At 51.5% G+C, this 24,026-nt stretch overlaps 1 protein-coding gene across 10 annotated transcripts in view; it reads right to left on the bottom strand.

Annotated features, from left to right (window-relative positions):
- Positions 1-305: 305 nt before the first annotated feature.
- Positions 306-24,026, bottom strand: part of DISP3 (dispatched RND transporter family member 3) — a 136,343-nt gene continuing 112,622 nt past the window's right edge. For 6 of the 10 annotated variants that reach the window (XM_072026903.1, XM_072026904.1, XM_072026905.1 and 3 more), the window contains 20 exons: positions 22,049-22,985; positions 20,147-20,366; positions 18,430-18,566; positions 17,849-17,983; positions 17,462-17,622; positions 16,940-17,079; positions 16,015-16,160; positions 14,344-14,505; positions 13,769-13,930; positions 13,203-13,325; positions 12,421-12,557; positions 11,603-11,784; positions 11,030-11,160; positions 10,747-10,922; positions 9,656-9,782; positions 8,516-8,661; positions 8,036-8,195; positions 7,520-7,633; positions 6,359-6,525; positions 306-5,607 (listed from right to left, as the gene is read on the bottom strand). In XM_072026903.1, coding sequence (XP_071883004.1) covers positions 5,245-5,607; positions 6,359-6,525; positions 7,520-7,633; positions 8,036-8,195; positions 8,516-8,661; positions 9,656-9,782; positions 10,747-10,922; positions 11,030-11,160; positions 11,603-11,784; positions 12,421-12,557; positions 13,203-13,325; positions 13,769-13,930; positions 14,344-14,505; positions 16,015-16,160; positions 16,940-17,079; positions 17,462-17,622; positions 17,849-17,983; positions 18,430-18,566; positions 20,147-20,366; positions 22,049-22,985 — 4,026 coding nt within the window. In that variant the 3' untranslated portion in view covers positions 306-5,244. Of the gene's footprint in view, positions 5,608-6,358; positions 6,526-7,519; positions 7,634-8,035; positions 8,196-8,515; positions 8,662-9,655; positions 9,783-10,746; positions 10,923-11,029; positions 11,161-11,602; positions 11,785-12,420; positions 12,558-13,202; positions 13,326-13,768; positions 13,931-14,343; positions 14,506-16,014; positions 16,161-16,939; positions 17,080-17,461; positions 17,623-17,848; positions 17,984-18,429; positions 18,567-20,146; positions 20,367-22,048; positions 22,986-24,026 lie in introns of those variants that run through there. The other 4 variants (XM_072026907.1, XM_072026906.1, XM_072026911.1 and 1 more) reach the window with 2 other exon arrangements.

Raw genomic sequence — 24,026 nt, 5'->3', positions numbered from 1 at the left:
TGGGAGGTGCGGGGTGGCCGCTCGGTCTTACAGCAGCACTTTGGTGCTGCATGGCACGGACGGAAATCCTCAGCCAGAAGTTCACACCAGGCCTTGTGGTGCTGCAGGAGCAGGGAGGTGAATCCCGTTCTTGTGGGGTCGGCATGATCTTCACACGCTGGCAGGAGCACAGTATGGATTGGAGGAGGAAAAGGGCTCCAGAAAACCTGGACAAAGCTCTGCCTGAGCCAGCCCTCCTCCAGGCCTGCGTGGGAGCTGGGCTGTTTGTTGGCTTGTCTGGCGTGCAACAGTGACAGGGCGATGAGTGAGGGAGCCAAACGAGCGAATGCCAAAATCTTTTATTTACAACAGTCTCCAAAAATCAAGGAACACTGAAAATAGTGAGGGTAGGAGACGACTTACAAAAGTAACACGCATACGTTACCGTTGGGAATTGTGCTACATCACTCTGAGAACCAACACTTGAAGGTCTGCACGCGACGCGGTGAAACGGCAGTGCCTTGGGGTGCTCAAATCTCTTCTCCCCGGCTCTCGACCCATCCTCCCTCCCGTTTGCTCTCTTCTGCTCCCCCCTGTGAACCTTCCTGCTCCTGGCCATCGCCGTCCCATCCCCTCCAGCAGCCACCCAGAGGAGGAGCGGAGGGGATGAAGGGTCCTGAACCCCACAATCACCTCCTGGGGATGGAGACAGGCTGTGAAAGACTTCCAGCTCCAGGACCCTGGGTCTAAGCCAGGGCAGAGGAGTTGGCAGAGGCCTTTGGGACAGCATAACCTGTGAACTGTGGCTTGCATGCTGTGCGGGGTGAGCAGTGATTTCAGAAGGAATAACCGAGAGACTGCGTTTGCCCTGCCTGGCTGCAAATCAATCAGCGCAGCTTCCTTGGTGGACAGCATGGGAGGATTTATGTGTGTCTTGGGGGTTTATAACCTTCCAGGAGGGCAGGCCACTCTGGTAAGAAAATTCAGGGTAGGACAAGCAAAAAGAATTAGATGTCGTGACATAAAGCAAGATGCCAGTTTGCTCCAGCGGAGACAAAGCCAGGGGTCTCTGGAGACCCCTGCACCCGGACTACCAAATCAGTGCTCCCAGCAGCTCTGTGAGCATGCCCCATGTCCTTCTTGGGAATAATTTGAAGCTGACTTTGCTCTGGCATCATTTCAGGTCCAGGAGGGATCGAGAACATAGCCCAGCACAGCCACTGATTCCTTTCCAGCATCTGTAGTCTTTGAAATTGCCAGGGTTGGTGGCCAGCCCTGATGTCCCTGCTGCCTCTACAGATTCTGTAGGAGCTCAGCACCTCAAGAGCCACTGCAACAAAAGGAAACAAATGGAGCAAGGAGACCTGGCTCTATTTCTCCCTCTGATGCTGATCTTTACAAAGCACACCAAATTTGTTCCTCCTCACTCCAAAGCTGATTTAGGCAGGGCTGTTGCAAGCAGGGGCTCTGTTGTCTCACCAGTGTCTTTGGGGAACCCTGAACTCATTCAGCAGCTCTCCTGAAGGCAAGGGGCAGCAGCAGCAGCTCTGCACGTCTCAGTGCTTCAACAACGTGGAGCAATGCCCTGTTGGAACTGCCAAGAGCTGCACAGGAGAGGGCTCCTGGTCAGGACAGGACCCGCTCTGTTTTGTAGGATACTGCATTTACCAAATGGCCCCCATCCTGAAACATTAACATCAGCTTTTCAGAAGGTATCCTTCATAACAGGATTTTATGAGGAAAAAGAAGAGTGGGCAGCTACCAAATATTTCACTGCAGTGTGCTGTAACCGAGAACTTGTATACATTTCTTTTTAAGTGCAGCAGTAAGATTGTTTTGGAATGGAAAAACAGCACATTCTCCTCCAAGTAAGGCTGGGATCGAATATTTCCATGACACTGGGCTGCTGTGTTCAACTGTTTAAAAACATCAAAATTGGCAGCTTCATACGAAGCATTTTAGCACCTTTGCTTCCTCTGTCCAAGAAATTCTCCCAGAGAAAATCTCCAGACAGTTTTAGTCCAGCTTCCACAAGCATCTTAGGCAAAAGCAGCTAGCACTGAGAAGGCTGAACCTTGCTCGGCAAGACGGGGCCCAAGAGATGGTCTGGGCAACAGAAGAGTCATCAGCGAAAGAAGATAGGCAGAGATGTGGGAGGAATTAATTTAGGGCAAGCATCTGCTCCCGGAAAAGAGCCAGACAGGTGAGCCCTTGCTTTTTATTGCTGCAAGCATCTGCCTCAGAGCACTCATTCCCAATAGGGCTGTCAGCCCCACCTTTGCATTTGCTCAGATAAACCCATCCATTTTCTTACCCCTATAATTTTATGAATATTTTCTAATGTCAAGGGGGACGCTGCCTACATGGAGACGGATGTACACATCTGCCACTGATTTATTGTCTCCACAGATGGCTGGGGAGATCAGGGTGTTGCAAACATTTTGGGGAAGGACGGGCCCTGCCTCTGTGTCTTTGACTCCATAGCATGTGGAGAAAACACCAGCCACCCTGACCACAGAGCTGTGCAGACTGAAGTGGGGACAAGGGGGAACATCTACTTAGACCTTAAAGACAAGTGTCATGACCATGAAGTTGTCAGCTTACCTATATTTGGTGGGTCCTTGCACAGAAAAGCATTGTCTGGGATCATCTCCTGGCTCTTCTGGGATCATCTCCTGGCTCTTCTGGCATCTTACTACAATCTGGAGAGGTTCCTCCTCCTTTCTCTGCCTCTGTCTCCTTGCTGGATGTGCACAACCTCCTCAGCATGCCTTTGTGAATCATCTGTTACAGCTCTGCACCTACCTCAGGCTCTCTCATTTTCCGTCCTGAATGAGGGAATCATTCAGAAAGCAAGGGCAAGGTGATGTTCCTGCTCCTGCTGGTGCCAGCCAGCCCTACAGCACCGACTGTGCCTGGGCTGGCCAGGGAGGAGGAGGGAAAACGGCAGCCTTTCCTCTCCCCTGCCTGCTCCAGAAAACGGGACAGCTTCTGCCAGGTGCTAACAACTCGGTTATTTTTATCTGAGATCAGACAGTGCCAGATCAGACCTGAAACACCAAAGGTTTTCCACTACTTTGAAATTAATCTTTGCTTTCCAAGAGTGGCTGAGCATGGTGTGCCCAGCATCACTCTGGAGGTGAGAGACTTATATAGTCCTTCATAGTGATCAAAACCACAGGGCACCTGGGGCCTGAATGCGCTTTGAGTTTTACAGGATTCAAAGCAGATCTATGCCATGCCTTAAAGCCCTTTCAAGGCTTCTCCGTGCTCAGAGAAGGAGGAACTTCCTGCAAGGCAGCACTTAGCACCTTCCTTTCTTGTCTGCTGACCTGGAAATATCCATCAGCTTTAATCACCCAAAGGAGGTCGAGCTGCAGCCAGAGCATCCCGGGCAGCAGCACCGGGGCTCCCTTGCTCTCCCCCTGCAGCACCCACCTCGATCTCTATCATCAGCACACTGCCCTCCATGCTCACTGCTCAGGGCACCACCTGTAATTAAATCTGGAGAACAGCCATCAAGGAAAGCAAGACTTGCAGATCGATGTTGTGCTATGTTGCACCCAGCAGCTATCAAAGAAGCGCAGGTTTAGGAGAGTTAAAAATACTTCCCAGAACCATTTATTCATGGGCACAAGGTTCATCCTGCAGGAACTGGGCCAGATCAGAGGTAGGGGCCAAGAAACATGTAACACTCTGCAGAAAAAGGTAACTCAGCTGCGCTGTGGGGTGGTGAGGAAGAAATCAGGTCTGGTCTGCTAATGCTTTCACCACCTTCACTGCCTGCAGCAGGAGCGCTCTGGATTTTCCCTGGCATCAACAAGGCCCAAGGAGATTCCTGTTCTCACACTTCTTTCTCCATTTGATACCTTCGGGAACCTAGCTTAGGAACAAACATTTGATCTGGTTTCAGAGGGATGGCACGATGTGAAGGCGTAAGAGACGGGCAGGGATCAAAGCAGGGATTCAGCGAGCCGCACAGAAGCAGCTGCTGGTCTGTCCCAGCAGCACAGCCCCAGAGCATCGCTGGTGCTGGGGACCGGCGTCCTGGTATTTCCATTTTAAAAAGGGGGTCAATCCAGACAGAGAATGCAAAGCCACCAGGGACACGGTATCTGCAAACAAATGAGGACTCAGGCTGCTTTCTGGCCACCTCCCTCTGCTGGCATCCCTGTAAATAATGTTTAATGCATCTCCCAGTGGGCCTGACCCCTCCCCCTCTGCCGAGGACCAGATGCGCTGCATCTCAATGCACACACTTAGTTATTTCAATTTTAAGAATATGATGGAATCAGTGATGCTTAAAATGTACTTGTTAATGGCACTAGTTTGCAATTTCATTTTACTTTAATATAAACCATCTGCTGTGAGCAGGCAGCAGCCGCAGGCTGAAGCTCTGCTGCCTTCGTGTCTGCACGTGGGAGGGGGGCTCGGAGCTGTCACAGAGGGTGCCCCGCTGTGTGTCCATGCATGCTGCCAGCCTCGGGCTCTGCCTGGCCGCAGGGCTTAGCTCGCCCTCAGGTTAAGAGCTGGCTGCCAGGTCCAGGAGCAAAAATCGTTGCAGGGAGCTGGAGGCCTTCAGTTCGCTCTCCACAATGAAGAGCAGAGGCAGCGACTGGTGAGGTCACACAGGGAGCAGGAACTGGGACTGCCCAAGATTTCTAGCTCTAATCCCACAACAACCCCACTAAGAGCTGGCTGGGAAACGTGTCCTGTGCACTGAGGTCACTGCTGGGCACAGGACACGGCAAAGGGGTCCAGACACTGCTATCCCTCAGCCCACTGCTGTTGCAAGGCTCATGTAATGATGCACTGGCCTGGCAGGGTGCAGGACATCACCTCCAGAGCCACTGGATGCTGACCCTGGCCCAGAAGAGGGAAAGGGCAGAAGGGAAGGTTTCTGACAGGGAGCAGAGGGCCTGACTTCTCCCCTTTATCTTTGTGGTTCCAGAAAGCTCTGTTCATTTAAAAAAAGAAAAGCAGAAAGAAAATTGAGAGAAGGATACCTCCTCCCCTCCTGCTTATGGGCTGAGGAATTCCCTGGGCAGCCCTCACTGTCCGTCATCCATCCATCACTACCGAAATAAATACAAGTTTAGAGCAAAACCTATTAGAAAATAAAGTGCATCTGGAGTTGAAAAACTTCTGGAAAAAAAGGGCTTTTTTTTTCCTCTTTTTTTTTCTTACAAAAAATATCCTTTAAAAAAAAGAAAGCGAAAAGAAAAGGGAGCGAGAGGACAGAGCGTGCGGCTCTTGGCCTAAGGTCTACAGGGCTGTCCCGTTGGGGAGGGGGATGTTAAACCCGCTCTTCAGCAGGGCAAGGCAGATGCATAGCCCCAGCAGGCCGGTGAGGAGCACTCCTGCCACCGCCTTGAGGCAGGAAGTCCTGCTCCGGGTGAAGGTGCCGGGCCCCATGATGCTGAGCAGGGCTGTGCTCACAGTGAGCGTGTAGAGGATGGAGACTCCCGTGTTGAGGGCCACGATCTTCCCAAACTTGGCGAAAGGGGCGATGATGCAGAAGAAGAGGGGGACGGTGGCGATCCCCGTGGTGACGGCGCTGGAGACGATCGCCACTCCCACGTGACGGACTGCTTCAATCGTCCTCCACTGGCGGCACGCTGTGGGGTCCTGGCAGAAGAGACAGTGTTGTTAAGGGATTGTGGGGACAAGCACATGGGGCTGCAGTGGTGTTTTAGCCTTTGAGAAGGCGGCTTAGCTCGTGGGGTCCCGGTCTGGGACAGAGATGCTGTGTGAGTGCGGATCTCAGAGTTCATGCAGGCTCTGAGCACGCTGGGCAAACAGCCATAAAGGTAAAATCCATCAGAGGCAAAGGCTGCTGGATGTTGTGCCTCCATCAGTGCCTCCTTTCAGCCATATCAGGCTGACTGCTGGACCCGCATGACAGACACTGTACCTGGGGAATGGAGATCCCCAAGCTTTTGGGGCATCCATCCTCAAGAGGGAGATGTTAACCAGGCCAGAGGAGGCCTGGAGGTCCAGCACAGCAAGCCAAAGTGATTTGCTGAAGTTACAGGGTGAGTGTGGGGCTGTTCCAGTGCAGGACTGTCTTCAGTGGGGCAGGAAAGGGTATTGCTTTGGACACAGGTGTGTCCAGTGGCCAGTGAGAGAGGGACAACCATGTGGGTTGGATCCTCAGCTGGGTTTGTTGTACAACCATGTGGGTTGGACACTGAGCTGCTCACTGTCCCCAGGTACAACAGCTCACATCAGTCTCTGGCAGTTGGAAAAGCAGCAAGCAGCTCAGGCATGAGGTTGGCAAGACATCCCCCCTTGCCCATCATGCCTCGTGTCCTGCATCATAGCCAAATGGTACAGAGGGCACGAGAGGATACAAGGCTGCAGGAAGAAGAGAGCTCACCTCCGTGTGGTGCAGTGGCAGGTTTTCCCCTGCCAGCAAGTAGCCCTCCACCAAGTGCACGCAGTAGTCGACAGAGGAGCCAACGAGGATGGAGAGAGAAATGGCTTCCACAGCCCCCATTTCCCAGCCAGACCAGTACATGATGGTCACCACCAAGCAGACCACCCCTGCGTGAAAAAAGTCACGTTAGGCAAGTTTAAAGGACGCAGGGAGTGCTGCCCAGCCCTACTGCTACAGCTCCATCAGGGATTTTGAGATCACAGCCCTGCAGGTCTCCATGCTAGCCAGTCAGAACCTTGTACATGTCCTGCCCACAAAGGCAAACACCTCCTTCACCTTCAGTGGCCATGGGACCCTTCAAAAAGGCACTCAGACCTGCTCGGAGCAGCAAAGCAACTAACTGAAATATCAGGCAAAAAAGACAGACTGATGCCAATCCAAAGTAATGCTTGCTAAAAGAATCCAAGCACAAGCCAGCGTGCCTCTGTGCACTACAGGCAAGAAGGCCCTTTGTTTTGTTTGACGGAGTTTACACACAGCCTGAGCACATGTACAGATTTTTCTTAAAGGCAAGAGTGATGTTTGTTTGTGAGTCATGTGTGGGAGACTAAGTGGTTTTAAAATGATAGATTTGATTTTTTAAACTGGGAAGTTTAGCAACACACTTAGTCCATAATATCGTCAAATCACCAGCCAGGGAGAGGGAGCTATTTACAAATTTGCTTCAAATGCTAACAAAACCGCTAAAATATTCAGCTTTGAAAATCTCCCACTGCTTGGAAACAGCAGCCATGGTGCAGATCCTTGGGAAGGAGTGCAATTGTTATTCAGAGCATGTGGGACTTAATCACATTATTATACATAACAGGCAGGGATGGCATTTGGGTAGCTAAACCCCTTATTTAAACAAATAGAAGGGATTGTGTAGATAAAACACACTGGGAATTAGACACACAAATCTGTTTTCCCAAGGAGGTTCCTGTGCATTTGTTGAGAGTTTCTCCCATTCACCCAGGTACACCAGGATTGAGTCCAGGAAAGCCAAAAGAGTTGACACAAAGTAGGAGCAATTCAGTTCAAATCACTGGAGGCTCAGCAGTGCCACAACCCAGCAATTTCAGAAGAAGGGAAAGCTTGGCACGGTGGGACTGGTGTTTTTACCTAAAATGCTGAGCAGCACCGGCAGCAGGAGGAGGATGTGGGTGGTGAACACTGCCACTGCAGCCACACAAATAACCAGCGAGAGGATGAGACCGTACAGGGCACTCTGCACTCCTGGAAAAGAAACAGTTGGAAACAATTGGAGTCTGGGATGGTGACAGCTGGCATGAGGGGGGCACCGTGTCCCTGCTGGTGACAAGGCATGCAGGGACTCCTGCTGGCACAGATGGAAAGGGGAGGATGAGAGTGGGAGGTGGGTGATCCAGGTCCTACTCTTGCCTCCCCCATCAACAGGGGAAATTCCCTCACCTCTATTTCCCTGGGCCATGCTTAGGATTTTGACAGTATGTGCTGCTTGGGGTAGAAATGAGCTTTAGGACTTTGCACAGCAATGATAAGGGACTTAGCACAGCAATGATAAGGGATATAATGCTTGTCCATAAAATGGAGCAAAGAGTGCTGTGAAGATACAGAGAGTCTAGGTTCCTCAGGGAGAGAAGTATGGCAGTCACTTGCCTATAATCTCCATGAAGATCTGCTTCCAGTGCTCACAGGTCTGGAAACCATGTCGGAGAGCAGAGCCCTCTGGGAAAAGCTGGAGTTGCTGCTGCAGAAATGTCTCCCATTTCAGATAGTCAGCGTATGTCTGGAAGGAAGATTTCCCCTTGTAGGTTGTCTGTAAGAAGATTAACATGTTATTCTTGTGTCCTGCTCTCAGAGGCAGGGTATGCAAGGGTAGAGGTAGAACAAGCCAGCTGGAGAGCAGATGAGCAGATCCGCCACCAGCTCTTGCCCAAGCTCTCACAGTAAGAGCATAAGCAGCTACTTCATAGCAACTCGTGAGTGGAGGCGTCTGTCTGCAGCCAGGCACAAACACTAGCAAGCACCAATTATGGCTGCAAATGAAAGTGGCTGGTGCAGAAAGAGCAGAGCTAAACCCCCTGAAGTCATGAGAAGAAACTGTCACAAGGATAGATGGCAATGACACGTGCTCACCGATTCAAACGCCATGGAGATCCACTGCACCTTCCCATCCTTCACGCCCACTGCCCCGTGAGAGAGTTGGCCAGGCAGCAGGTTTGGCTCAGGGATGTTCTTGCACTCAGGGTGCAACATCTGCAGAAAGGAGGAGATGCTATAACCTGGAGAGAAAGAAAGAGCAAGGGATGGAGGACGAGCAAGGGATGAGGACAGGACAGGGAAAGGGAGCACATGGGAACAAAGGTGAAGAAAACAAGTGAAAGCTGCAGCTCCCACTTGTCAGCAGCTGCTTACTCTGACTTGCAAAAGCACTTGATCTCAGCACCAGAGCCCTCAGCTGCTGCTACCTTGAGAGGGCACACAGTGCCATCAGCACCAACCAGGACATGCCCACGGCTGTCCCCAGTTGTCAGGAAGCAGCACAAACAGCAAGTGCTCAGTTAAACCAGCACAGGAGCCGTCTGCGTGACCTGGAAGGGTTTTTCTCCAGGTGTAAGGTTGGCTTTTTTCCTGAAGCCAGTAATCCTTCCTGAAGTTGGCTCCGTAACCACATGACCTCTGGAGTTGGAAGAGAGGGTCACTGGTTAGGGATGTGATGCCACAGGGGAACTGAGGAGTTACTCAGGAGTTACTAAAAAGATATTTACTTGACCTACAGATTATATCACCACCAGTGCCTGCAACTTGAAAGAATGGATGCAGCTTTGTTCTTATCATCACTGGATTAATACTTTCTGATTTGCTGCTGAGGACCCCAACTCAGACAAGCACTGCTGCAAACAGAGCTGCAGAGCAGGCCTCTGATATTGCTGTCTCACTCGCTGTGTATTTCTCATCCGTGAAACAATCAGTACAACACATGGAAGCATAGAGTGAATAGCTTGTGGAGGTGGGAGCAGTGACTTGGGCCAGGTGGAGCCAGGCAGAGCTGTGCTGCAGGCAGCTCAGGAGAGCTGACTGCTGAGAAACCCCTCTCCTCCCTGCACCATCTGCATTTATCACTGACTGGTGCATTCATTTCCTTTCCCTGCTTCATCAAGGTGGAATCTGAATGTTTAAGAGCCCTTAGCAGGGCTAAGGCTAAGTTTCTCAAGCTGGAGGGTGAGAAGCAGTCTGTGCCCGGGGACCCCGGACCTCCGCAAGGACCCCACATACCAGAGGGCAGGCACTGAGCCCCTCCTGGCTTCACCAGCTCGGTGTTGCTGGCGATGGCTTTGCAGAGGCGGCACAGGTTGCCAATCTCTTTGAAGAGGTCGAAGCTGTCATCATAGATAACGCTGCCCTTTCACAAGGAGACACAACAACAAGAGCACCACACGTGAGGCATGTACACAGCAACTGGCACAAGGCAGAACCTGACCCTGGGCACAAGGCCTGGCACCACCTTATACAGACCACAGGTTTTTACAGTGGAAAGAACACCAGACATCTTTGCCTCACCAGACAACCCAGGAAAAAAATACATAAAAAATAAAAATCAGGCAGTGTGACTGAAGCACTGGTGAGCATGTGGCTACCAGGGCATGCCCCAAAACATCAGGGTCTGCCTAAGGAGAAGTTTTGATTCTCTGGCAGTGCCCAGCACTTAACGCCAACTTTCTGCCCACCCCACTGTTTGTGTTTCATGCTGCCCTCTCCAGAGGCAACAGGCAAAGGCTGATTCTGCACAGTGCCCTCAAATCAGAAGGCAAGAGGAAGAGCAGAAAGCTGAAATGCATCTGCCAACTGACCAGAGCTAAATGCGATTTTGCTGGGGAAAGGCTGGGAGTACAACAAGGTACCAGATTTGGGAGATAAATTGTTCCTGAAAAAGTCACATCTAGGAATCTTCCTCTTGAGTAATTGTTATGTATTTTTCCACGTTACTATCTCATAATAAAACAAACAATTATAGAAAAATATCTTGACTTTGTAGTGACATTTCCACACTGAGCTCAAGATGGGTTTGATTCTAAAATCCCCAGGAAAGCCAGGCTCAGACTAAAAATTAGAAGGTAAGATACTGTGCTCAGAAAGAGATTTTCTGAAAAGTCTGAAGTGATTTCAGTAAAGGGCTTCTTCAACCCCATTATTCAGGAATTTGCTAAACAGAAATGTGCTTTTGGCTCATCACAAAGCTGCCACCTCTGCTACTCCATCTGTCCAGACTTCTGGACCATACTACCTGGGAGGCAGAGATTAACTAGATACCATCCAGGGAGACCTTCCTTCACCCATCAGCCCCAGGCATGCCAGGATTTGTGTACCATGTCTCCAATGACGTGGTTGTCTGAACGTCCTGTGCGATTAATCCCTCGGATACCAAAGACCACGAACACCATGGCTCCTGTGTCCACCAGCGGCCGCACTGCTGGCTTCCCGCAGCCCGTGTTCATGCAAGGATTAAATCCAGAGGTTGCTGACAGCTTTGCTTTAGGTACTGCTAATACAGAAGAAAGAATGATTACATCAGAAGAAGGCAACAACCCAGCTGACTCTCCAGCCCAGTCACCAGCAAGACGTGGCTGAACAGGTACCCATCAGCCTTACCTTTCTCACTGGGAACATAAAGGATGCCTTTGGTGGGTCCGTCTGGGCTAGAGCTGAGAAGACAGCCAGGAGGTGCCACACACACTCGGCCATGGTAGGGGGGCTTGTGCGACTGGGCAAAATACAGTTTCCTGTGCAACAAAGAGAGTTCATTACAGGAAGGCAGGCGTAATACAGATGTGTCCAAAGCACTACATGGGCAGAGACATTCTCGGGGACAGAGGGATGGAAAAGGTGAGCAGCTCCAGGCTTGGATCCCTAGCCATTGTGCATTGTGTGCTGCCTGTTCAGCCCAAAACTTTAGGTGGGTAAGGGCAAGACAAAGACCAGCAAATTCTTTTTGCCCCCCAAAGAAGCCCGCAGTGACAGTTCTGCACCTGGCAAGCCCCTGGCATATTGATGATGTTACGGGCCTGCAAAATAACACATTTTGGGGCACATGTGCAAAGAGACCTAGGGCCAAGGATGCCACCAGCTGAGGTCAGGGCTGGCACTGGACACTGGGCATCCTGTATCAGCCATTCAGCTGTACTGCTTTTGCTGCCTGGCCGTGGGTGGGTTGGGGAGGGTTACCGCGTTCGCTGCTGCTCCTTGGCGGCCACATAGAAACTGAAGTCGAACTTCCAGCCTCTCTTGGTATCACAGGACAAGGTGGTCATCATCCACTTCCTGGGGCTCGTCTGTTTAAGCAGCCCTACTGTGGACACACAAGCTGTCAGCTTCCTGGTGAAGTTACCGAAAGGCACTCTATACACCTAAGCAATGGATTAATGAAAACAGACACTTAACTCCACAAGGTTGCAGCCTGTCACATGTTAGCATCACACACTCCCCTCCTCCCAGGGCACTGGCACAACCACATGGAATGAGTGCTGCAGGCACAAACCCAGCCAGTCCCCAGCCTGCCTCCTTCCCAGGGTGCTGGGCAGTGTGTGATGGAGCCCCTCACCGCCCCCATTCTCTGTGGCCTAGGCTGGGTGCTGCTGCTCTGTCCGGGGTGAGGGTGCTATGAAAAGCAGTTCTGCTGGGGGGGCCTATGCACAACGTGGCCTGTGAACTGTGTCGCCTGCTCAGCAGCTATCTGGGCACGGACAGAAGGAGGCAGTGGGAATCCAGCTGTTTCAGTTGCAGTTCTAGAATAAGGCCAGCTGATGATGCCAGGCCTCAGCTGATCCCCAGAGATGCCCACACTTCTCCTATTGCTGACAGTATTGTGGCAGTGCAAGGCTTAACCTCTAACAACACCCTCTGCATTAGCTACCTTACTGCAATGCCCTGGATATTTCACCCTGAGCTACCCAGGGCCCTGTGGAGAGACAGGAGGCTCTTGTGCTCACCTGCTGAGTGCTGCACTCTTGATATAGGGGTCCAACATCCCTGGACTGACTCACCTGGAACGAAGGCACCTCCCCGTCTCCTGGTGACACCATCTGCCAGGGGGCAGGGACGCTGGCGTTGAGAGAGAATCTGTAGATGGCTGGCCTTCCCTTGCTCCTGGACTTGGAGATATACACAGTCCCCTGCAGATCTGGAGCAAACAGAGAGAGGGCATGAGGGCTAGTGGTACTTCGCAACCAGCAAATCCTACAGACACGGAAATTGGGGTTCCTCTGGTCTGTTGTTTCCTCTGGGGCAGCAGGCACAGCCTCTGCCTTCGAGCAGCACAACACACATTTCAAAGGATTTCATAAATATATCCTGAGCTGCAGTAATTCCTGATGGCTTATTGATTCATGTCAGCTCAGGACCTGGCCCAATAACTCTTTTATTCTCAAAATCCCCTGCAAAGCAGGCTAAATTTACTCTCCTCATGGCCTGCCAACAAGGCTGTGATACAGGACAGGGATGCAAAAGCTCTGAGTTCCTAGCCCACAAACTAGTGCTCCTGGTGCTCAAACTAGGCAGACCAGAGGGATTTGTTGCTAGACTGTATTGCCACCTGGACTACAGGACACTGTCCTGGAGAACAGCAGGCATTCTGGAACGGGGATGGTAATGATGACCCTGGTCATCATGACCCTGATATATAACATCCAGCACCAAACCAGGGCTCAAGAGGGCTGTGTCCAAAGAAAATTATTCCACATCAGTTATTCTGAGGTCATAATATTTATGGTTTTTATTTGTTTGATTATAAGATGGGGCCAAAAATCAGTCATCATGTCCCACTTACCTTGCTGCCCTGTATCACTTATGCTCCCTTTGCTTCCCCAAGGTGACCCTGAGCCTCTTTTCTTTTTTTCCAAGGAAGTTCGGATGTTGTTCTGCAAGCTGTGGGGCTTTTCCTGAAACAAACCTGTCCAACAAGGTTACTCAGGGAGGAAAGAGTGAGTGGTACGACAAAGAGACCTTCCAGCCCTGCACATGCTGCTCACTTGAGTAGGTAACACATCAGGGGCTCTGCTAACACCAAACCCTGAGCACTGAACCACAGACCCCAAGCTGGTCACTGGCACAGTCCCTTATGAGTAAAAATAGATCATGTTCCTAGATTATAAAGGAATTAGCTCCAGCAGAAACACTCAGGCAGTTCCTGGCTAAAGCAGCTGTTCAAAATACTCTACTCCTACAGACAACTCCACCATCCTACTCCCAGTATGTGCCTTCCTTCAGCAGGATCCATCCAATACCCAATGAGATATTTTTAGAATTGTAGTCCTCTATCTCCTTTTCTAGCTCCCCCAGCTCAGGGTCTGGGCCAGGCTGCATCCCCTGTGTCCTGGGGGCCAGCACTCTCACCTGAGCAGGTAATGCAGGAGATGCCTTCAGCACTCAGGTTGTATTTCAGGTCTAGCAGCACCTGGATGTTTGTGTCTGGCCGGAACAAGACTGGAGCACGGCTTGCTGGACGGAGGCGGCTGGCAAAGAATATGGATAGGAGCAAAACAACGAGAAAGAGCCCTGCAAGGAGAAGCCCTGGTAAGTGTATGGGACCCTGAGTGCATCTTGCTCTTAGGACATAGTCAGCAAGGGCATGGAGGAAGGATGCTGTTTTTAAGAGGAGAAGGGAACAGCCCCTACAGCACAGTGGCAGCTGGGCTTTCCTGTACTGAACCCCATGCCTGGATAACCCCATCAGGGCCTGTCATTTCAGACCTGAGTGAAAGGAGAGGGATGGAAAAATCTTCAGGTTCCTCATGCAGTCCCCTTAGGGACCATCTGTTCCGGGGATGCTCATCAACCGTGTTAGAAGCCATCTATTACATCCCCTTTCTCAGTCTCCTGTCACTAATAATCAAGGCTTGGAGACGAATTGAGATGCTGTCAAACCCTCTAAAACCCATGCAGATGGAACATCCCCCCTCCTTGCTTACCCACAATCACCCATCTGCTCTTTACTGCAGACCACAGCACCCAGTGCTCCAGCAGCTCCTGCAGATGGGCTATCAAGTGACCTCGGCTGCTCTTCTCCACAGTGAGCTGCAGATTTTCTGGCATCACAGACACCAAGGGAACATCCCCCATTTCCAGAGAGACTAGAAAGAGAGAAATCAAAGGCAGTCTCAGTAGTCAGTATCACGAGTGCCTCTTGTAGCTTCCTGCTCTCCTTCACAAAATCTCCTTCTGCGAGGTGCTGCACAACTCAGTCAAGCTAAGGCGATGTGATAAGATCCAGGCAGGTGCAGTGACTAGCCCAGGATGCAATAAGAAGCATCTTTGGCCACTGACTGACATGTAACAAATTACACTACTAAAGCCACAGCTCAGCTGAAAGCCTGTGCTTCAGGTTATTCTTCCTCTGCCAGATCCCACTATCGTTGTGGATATGAGCACAAAGACACTGCGTGCTTCTTGGGCCAAGCAGAATTTGTCCTTCTGTCCCACTGAGCACATCTGGAAGCTAATGACACGCAGCTCACCTCCTCCTGACTACAGCCTGGCTCCTCCATGATCCCTCATCGCTCAGGGATGCCCAGGGAACCGCCCTCTTCTCTACAGGTGAGAAGTGTTCACTTGCTCTAGTGGAGTCAAAGAGTGCCTGGCATGCTGTACAGCTGACCCACAAACCATGCTTGATCACCAGCTGGAACAAGCTGCTTTGCTACTTCATGAGTTCCCTGATGCCCAAGGGTCCCCAGAGAAAAGCATCCTGCTGTTTACTCTGCTCAGAAGGGAAGGAGTGATTTCCATACATTACCATCTCATGTGTCCCCAGCATACTAAGAAGACAGCTCTTGCAGCGCAGAGCCAAAGCACAACTGTTTGTGTAGCAAATGCTGCTCGGAGCCCACCCTGCAGGGGGAAGGTCTGGGCACTGCCATGGGATCGATGGGCCAGGGATATATTTGCCTCCAGTTCCACTCTGCTGCTAGGCCCAAAAGGTACTCTCTGCCCAGACCCACCCCAACTGTGTTTTTTAAAAGGAAGAGATCCTAGCAAGATTTAGAAGCATGTTTTTAAACAAGAGCATGAGCCCTTAAGCACCCTTATCTCCAATCAGAGCTAAAAGGAGTATCTCTTGCTAACAAGTGATAGGACATTTCTGGGCTCTCTTTCTAGATTGCTTGCACAGTCTCAGGCAACTCATTGCCTCCTCCTTGCCATGAGGGAGGAATTGCTCTGAGGAGGTCATGCTGGAGAATGACAAAATGTTCTCTTGCCTGCTTCCCAAATGCAGCGCTCCAAATGGCAGGAAAGAGGGAAAAACATCCTCTACTTGAAGGTGATCTGTCCTGGTGCTACAGATTCAATGCTTCATGGCTACATCCACGTGGCAATCAGTGATTCCCAACACCAAGTACAATTCACTTTAGACCCAAGAAAGTTAGCAAAGCAGTTAGCAAGCACGTATCTGCAGCCACTGAAGATCTCAAAGCATCCTGCAGTCACTACTGAACTCAGACTTCTCCCCACAACTTTTGTGGCAGCATAATTTTGTGACACCCTCCTGCTTAAAAGTAGGTGAACTGAGCATGGACAGGAGAAGCTCCAGGATGGACAGGACAGCATAGTCCCCCTGAAGGCACAACACAACAGGCACATACCAGGCTCCTCCTCCACGCTGAGCAGTGGGATGTCATCATCGAGATAGGGAAGCGTCTCTCGGCCTGCTCTGGAGGTGGCTTCAGAGGCAATGAAGAGATCTTCAGCCAGGTGCAAAGCACTCTTTTTGGTGCACTTCTGACTGCAGCTAGATTGGGGCAGAGAAGGAGACAAAGGAATGAGCTTTAAGTCATGTACCCTGAAGTTACCAATGGTCTCCTTCAATGGTCTCCTTCAGCAACAAGGAAAGCAGCAACAGCCTGCTCCAATTACTTGGAAAGACAACAGGCAGTGCCGTGAGCAATTTCCATTGCTAAGTGCTGAGAGGTCAGGGGCTGAGCTGCTACAGCAAAGCAGTAGCAGGTTGGGCTGAATAAACAGAGCAGGGCTGAGCCACACACACTGGGCACTGAGTGACGGCAGTTTCAGCAGTTCATATCCTTGCTAATGAATTAAATCAGGCCAGGTCATCTGCACTGCTAAAGAGCAGGGGAAGGGAAATGTGCTGACTTCCAAACACACAGCTGCATGCACTGCTTGTGCTTGCAGGCAGGAGCAATGGTGATCTGTCTGCTGGGCTTGCGTGTGCACAGCCTGAGGATTGTGGCTGTGCAGTAAGTGCTCTGAGGACACAAATGGCCCCAACACTTCATGGGATTCAACAAAGAGGTATGATGGACACTGCTGAGTCTGTCTGCTGGGTGGCACCAGCAGAAGGAATGAGATTGGGGCCTGGCCCTTCTATTTTGCTCTGATTTGGAAGGGCAGCAGCTATATTTTCTATTCTTGGACAACAGAGAATGGCAAAATCAAGCTACCTAAGGGGGATGAGGATGGCAGAGAGGACTGGATAAGGAATTGCATACTGTCCTGGCCATGGGCTCCAGCCACAACTTCCCACTCACAAACGGAGGCTCCAGAACTCACCTGGTTTGACAGGAGCTCTCTAGTGGGGACACATAAAGGGTCCATATTCCAAGAGCAGCTGGCATGATGAAGAGCACAGCTACCCAGCAGCAGGACACAATCAGTGACATGAAAAGTCCAAAATCATGCACAGCTGGTATCTGCATGAAGACAAAGAACGTGGGTTTGGGATCAGAGAAGTGCTGGGACAGGAAACCTAGAGAGACAGAAAGATATCTGGAGGAACCTGAGAACAGCTCATACTGCTCTCAGTCATGGTAGTCAGCAAACCAGGCAGGAGCTGAGTCAGAGCCTGACAGCCACTGGATTCCTTTTGATCAATGGCACAGGAAATATTGGCATGGATGCGGATACAGAGGAAGTGTGTACTGCCTTAGAACAGGCAAGAGAGGGCCATCTAGGGAAAGTAAGTCTGGCACGCCCCTGTGCTCAGAGGGGCAAAAAGATGTTACTGGCAGCTTCATTCTCTTTTAGGGCCTTTGGAAGAAACAGAAAGCCCCAAATCCCCAAACTGCAGCATACCTGAGAGAAGATGTTGGCAGCATATGCTGCAGCTGTGGTCAGGGAGGTGAAGAAGGTGGCCTTCCCCGCTGTCTGGATGGTGTGGATCATGCGCAGCTGCACGTCCTTCAGGTGGGTGGCTTGGCGGTAGGTGTTGATGAAAACAAAGACATCATCAACCCCTAGGGAAAAAGGGAAGGGGAGTTCGATACTTAACTCACAATAGGGACACGTGTACTGAAAATCTAATTTGCCCTGAGCTTCTGATCTGAAAATCCTCCCCTCACAGACAATGGAGGGAACGGGCTTGCAAATTTGATCTGCATTTATCACCATCACCTTCCTCTCTCCTGCAAGCAGCAGTTAAGGCAAGGCAACACAGATAAACTGGAGTAAGGATGTGCTTACCGATCCCCACGATAACGAAGGCAGCCACCCCATTAAGTATGCCCAGGTACTGGATCCCAAAAACCACGTGGTACAGGAACAGAGCCACCAGACAGCTTAGCCCGATGCTGGCAATGCCAAAGAATGACAGGAACACTGTAGGAGGAAAGAAACGTGGAGAAAACACTACTGCTGGCCACCCTCAGGGATTACAGACACCTCCCACCTGCCCTGCTGTGGTACTGGCTCTCAGGAGCGTGCTGGGGAGAAAGAATAGCTCAGGGCTGTAGGAGTACAGCTTGAAGACTCCCTCCTATGAGCCCCATCCACGAGACTATATCAGCCTTACACCTGAGTCAGCAAGAGAGGAACCCATATCTCACTCCTATTCTTTTGTGAGCTTTCCCCCTACAAAGCTCTTTTCCCCACAAAACTCTGCTCTGCAGAATCAGACTTGCAAGACCTTTTGCCTGCTGCTGTGCCACACAAAGCCAGGTTGGGGCCAGGGCATCAGAGACTCTCCTGGGGCTTGCCCACAGACACGGGAAGGCACGTCACATTTGGCTCTGTGTGAGAGCAGAGCAGCTCTGACTGCAGCCTACCTGAGCAGGAGGTGAGGATGTAGACCAGGACTGCTATGCAGCTGCTGCTGATGAAGGCCAGCAACATGTCATTGTTGAAAGTCCTCCTTACTTCGTAGTCAAACAAATCCGTCCCTCCATACAGCACCTGGACTTTGCTGGGTGGGAAGATACGAAGGGAAAAGAGTAGGCAGCGTTGAGTGTAAAGACAGCAGAGCCAGGGGATTTATCAAAGCACATCATCCCCCCCAGGGCCAAAGGAGGTCACTGCTCTAATAAACTTGGCAGTTCTCTGAGGAAGCAGTGAACTCAGAGCAGTGAAAGCAGGTTGAACTAGATTGCTGCTGGAGGTGAAGTTCACACAAGAAGGGAGAAAAATAAAAGAGCAGGTCCAATATTTTTAGAATTCCTCCAGTGCCTGGTGGGTCTGTGCCACTAATGGACTTCTTGCTGTCAGCAAACAGCTTCTGAAGCCTCAAAAGGCAATTCCATCTAGAATCCTAATCATTGCTTATTATATTAAGCACAAAGGTGATAACCAATGGATGCAGGCAGAGTTAGAGCTTATCAGGAGCCATATGATTTACCAGCCTCTGCTTCTGGAAGCAGACTCTGAGCGGAAGTAATCCAAGATAATTTAAGCAGTACAATAGCTGTGCACCATAGGAGACTACCAGGAATCCAAGCTTTAGAACTGAGCCTTGGCCCCAAATTCCCTTTTGACTTCTCCTAGCTGCAGCCCACTCTGCCAGCCCATTGCTGAGAACAAACACTCGGTGGATGCTTGTTTTCAGGGCTAACAAGGGCTGACTGCACTTCACTCTGCTTTTGAAGATCAGTGTCCCTTCATTCTGAGACCTATTGAGACTCAGAGCAGCAGAGAGCTGGGGACTGAGAAGCTGTACTGCCTTCCCCCAGCTCTCTGGGTACTGGGCTACCTTTTCCTTTTGATCTATTTTACCTTTTCACTTCCACAAGCATTGAGCAAAGCTCTGTTCAACAAGAGCCATACAGACCAGATGGTGAAACAAGTCTGCACTTCCTGAAACTGATTCTGCTCTTACATTCCTCTCCTCACCCCTCTGTGCAAAGAGTGGACACTTCTGGAAGGATTTCTGCTGGCATGGGCAAAAGCAGAATCAGACGCACAGGTTGATGCCCTGAGTAAGGGCCATTTCACTCCTTGCACCACATCAGCTGGGGCCAAACTCAGACCAGGAAGGCAGAGCAGCAGCTTGGCTGGAGCCAGTGGGATTGGACTTGTGAGATGGAAGCAAACAGACCCAATGCCAGACAGGGACTGAGCGGAAAGACAGGCACTGGATTCAGTCGTTGGCTTCCTATCAGTGTCTCAACTGATGTCTCTGGCATGCTGCTGCAGTAGGAAGTGACATTAAAGGGAGGCATATGAGTGGTTTTCTGCCATATGTCCCCCACCTTCATTCACAGCATTGTGCCAGAGCCCAACTTTGAAGATCCTTTCTCTCCTTCCTCCGGAGCATTCCACCCTGGCCACTGTTTGAAACCAACCAGCAGTCTGAGCTGGCATGGCAAGCTTTCTGAGCCTGCAGCCTTCCAGGTGAGGCTGGATGCTTCAGGGTTATCAGAATTGAGCAGACCTGTTCATTCCCATAAACCTTTTGTAAACCTTTTACACCCTGCAGGATCTATTCCAGACACTCCTTTAGTGCCATAGCAAGCACCATCTTCCCCAACCTCTGTTTTTTCCTGCCCTCACCTTGTGGACTGCTTGGCCAGCATGGCCACGTAGGTGACGACAAAGCTCTGGAACTTGCGGCGCTGCTCCTCCCAGCGATCCTCCACCGAGTAGTAGTTCGGCAGCGGCGCCCCAAAGAGGATTTCACTCCGCAGCAGGGAGCTCTTCATGTTCTCAGCAGACAAGCCCTCGTCTACATACCAGTAGAACTCGGGGTGGGTCATGGCCAGCTCCAAGGATCCTGCAGGAGAAAAATGCCACTTCTGTTAGGCTTAGCTGACCTGGCAAGGCACAGGGACAGTCTGACAAAGGCGAGCCGGGAGTTATCTTGTCTTTCAGAGTGATGCTGACTGCTGCTGCCTTGCAGGGAGCAAGGAGGGCTGGGAAAAGCTGGCTTGCAAAGACTGACCTTCTTCTGCTGCTTTGTGCCTCTGCCTGCAATGCTGCCTGTGTGCAGATCCCCCTCAGGGACACATCTCTCCCTGACTGTGATCTCAGCCACAGCTTGCGTGCACGCATCTGAGCTACATACAATGCATGCGACACCCCCATCAACACCCCCACTGCAGAATGTGCTTAGCTCTCTTATATTGGGCCAATATTTGAAACATCACAGTGGGAAGCACAAGAGCTAAACAAATGGCTCTGCTGTGACCTGCTAGCCCTGCCATCTGACAGTCAGGGACAATTTGAAGAGCACACACTCCTCAAAGAGATGCTTGTAACAATCCCCTCAGTACCATCCCATGCAATACAACTTGTGGTGACCAATTGTCTTGGCTTTGGCATGGCAATAAGAAGTTTCTGAGCTCTTTTCAAGGCAGAGAGAACTCTGTGTTCCTATGCATATTGATAAGCCAAATCACACAGAAGTGATTGCAAGTGCGTTGTTTACTGCCGCTCAGCAGACTCCCAGGAGAGTTGATTTCCCCAGTGCTGCAGGCAGGCACATGAGCACATGAGCTGACCTCTACTCCTGGCAGGCAAACAGCATGAATATGAAGAGTTACCAGGCCAGCAAGCAGCAAGTCACTGACTATGGTAAGATGATCACCTGCACAGGCAGGGGAAGACCAGGGAGCTAATGAGCAGACTCCATTTCTTTAAGCACACCATAAAGACCAGAGCCAGCCAGTTCTCAGTAAGACACACTCCCTATCTGCCCCCAAAATCCAAGTTCCCTTGAGTTCATGCCAGAGGAACTCAGAAACCAGGCACTTTCTTGCTTTAGTAGCAGAGCTATAACACTGGAGCAGATGGAGTTAAGCCTTTGCCTGCTCCCAGCGTGGCTCCCGGACAGCTATCATGTAAAGCACGCGCTGGGGAGACAGATGGAGTCTTCATCCCACAGCCACATCTCACCCACAGACTTCTCATGATTCACCTCTTCACCATATAGAGCTTCTGCTCTGCTGGAGGGACATCGTGCAGGGTACGGATGGGAGGAGGAACAGGGCCTTCCTCCTCTTCTCCTTATAGAAGCCTTTCCAGCGGGTGACTCACAAGCTGCCTTTCAAGCTCCAGAGCAGCCCACAAACCTCTTTCATCTGCTCCAAAGTGCAGGAAAGCACATCCCTATTGTCTGTCCAAGGCTTGACACGCTTCTAATGAATCACAGTCATTTGCAGGAGCCAAGGACCAGTGGAAGGTGTCTGTATAATGCAGAACTCCCTGCACTTGTCCCTGTTGCTCACCTGTCAGGGCCTGTGCGACTCATGACTGATGTTGCAGAAAGGGCTTTGCTGCAAGGGTGGAAAAGGGGCCCCAGCACAGAACAGACAATTCCTCAAGGCACAACAAGGCAGCATCTTCTTCTCCACACCAGGCAGCTGCCCCTCCTAGCTGCACACCTGTAAGTGACTGCCTGAACTTGTAGATGTGTGCCTCAAACGTGCTAACCCCTGCCCGCAGCACTCAGCTCACCTTGGATGTCTGCAAGGTCTTGTCCCATGCCGTCGTAGTAAATCTTCCCTCCTCTCTCAGTGGGGAAGAAGTAGGTCATGAGGGAGCTGGGAGGGGAGCAGTAGGAGTAGGAGCCCAGGGGCAGGTCCTTCAAGACCTCATGGGGCTTCCAGCAGAACTCCCGGAAGCGAGGGTGGTCCATGATCTTGCGCTCGACCTCGTGGATGGTGACCAGGCGCTCAGTGGTGAAGATGTTGTTCTCAGCATCCCCCCGAGCCAGAAAAATGAGCTCAATGCGCCAGTGCGCGTGTGTCTGTGTGTTGGCACTAATGTAAGTGTTCGAGTAGTCCCAGCGCGGGGCACCCCTCTCCGCTCGGGAAGTTTGGTTTCCCGGGTTGAGGTGGGCACGGGGTTTTTGGGGGCTAGTCCTGCCCTGCGGGGTGCTGCGCTTGGCCCGTGCACCGCCCCCCAGGTGGGAAGCGTTGAGGTGGAGCTGTTGGAGCTGCTCAAAGATGAGCCTCTGCAGGGTCTCAGAGGTGAAGTCAGCCAGGTCCCGGCGGTTCCTCCCCCACGACCCAAACTGGGACTTGAGGGCCAAGGCAAGCGCGTCAAAGCGCTGGGAGGACTCGTGGTTACGGATCTCGAAGGCGTTGTAGGAGATGTCGATGTCCAGGGCTGGGTAGTGGAGGAACATGACAACAGCAAGCACAGCGGGGATGGCGCAGCCAAGGAAAAGGATGAAGCCGGCGCAGTACGGGTTGGTGAATATCCAGCCAACAATATTCCAGAAGCCAGTCGCCGGCAGCGTGACACGCAGTGGCCTGGCTCTGCACGGGCTTTTACCACACAACAGAGCACCCTCCTGCCTCTTCCGTGAGCTGAAGGCAACCTCTTCATCTTCCTCGTCTAGCCAGGAGTCCTGTAACAAGGGGTCATCCTCCGTGTCCATGTCCAGTGCCTGCACAAAGGGGAGAGAAAAGCAGTCAGCGGGTGTCACGAGGCACAGCTGGGATGTGGAGCAGTCACACAAGGGTCTCGGTGGTGGAGCCAGGGTGGGAGGCATGCTCCAGCCCTCTCAACAGCGATGCATGGTTCCTTTTGGACCCTGCAGATCTACATTTACTGAAAGGGTGGGCTCCTCATGGAGTATTCCACACCTTGCTGCCAGGAACCACAGAGGGGAGAAGTTCAAACCACAGTCACAGAGCCAAGTGCTCTGGGGACTCCTGGAGCACCAGGCCTGGAGACAGCAGGGGATTTGCAGTACACTGCACAGCCCTGCCTCAGATCACAGCAGCAGGAACACTTAATTAGCTACCAGATGAAAATCCAAGAGACCCTATCTTCCTCTCATTAAAACTGACAATAGATTTTCCCCCGGGTATTTATAGCTGTGTTTATCTTCCCATGCATGCACACACAGCCCCCGAGCACCCATGCCTGCAGACCCACACGTATGCACGCACTTGCACATGCCGATTCCCACAGAGCGCTGACTGTGACCCTGCCCTGGAGGGCCATCCACCACCAGAATGGGAAGGGGAAGGGCTGAACAACCCTGGGATCGGGCATGGATCTTCCACAGAGGTCCTTAGCCTTTCCCAGAGACAAGTGCAGTCCTCTGGTGCTCGGGGTGACCCTTCTGAGTGCTTCAAGTGCTTCCCCAGCTGCGTGAGCATCTCAGCCCTGCTTTTGTTTACGACTATTGTTTATGGAGTGGGGTTTCCTGGCTTCCATAGAATAACCAGGATGCGAAAGCAGACACTGTTCCCAGGGAAAGGAGCAAACTCCTTCCCTGATCAGCGCACACTTTGGCAGGAAAGAAAGGGGGACTGCCTGGGAGTTGCTCTCCTTTGCTAAGGGCTCAGGCTTTTCCACGTGCCCCTCTTTGCTGTCGCATGGGAGCCCCCCAGGTGGGAAGCCCAGGTGGTGGTCCCTGAAGCAAAGCCCGGCAGCTCCACAGCCAGCACAGGTCGCTGCCTTTATGGCTCCAGCAGCA

The sequence above is a fragment of the Anas platyrhynchos genome, chromosome 22 (genome assembly GCF_047663525.1).
Source record: "Anas platyrhynchos isolate ZD024472 breed Pekin duck chromosome 22, IASCAAS_PekinDuck_T2T, whole genome shotgun sequence".
Taxonomy (NCBI): Eukaryota; Metazoa; Chordata; class Aves; order Anseriformes; family Anatidae; genus Anas; species Anas platyrhynchos.
Note: the sequence above shows the minus strand (reverse complement) of the source record. Positions and strands in the feature narration are given on the sequence as shown.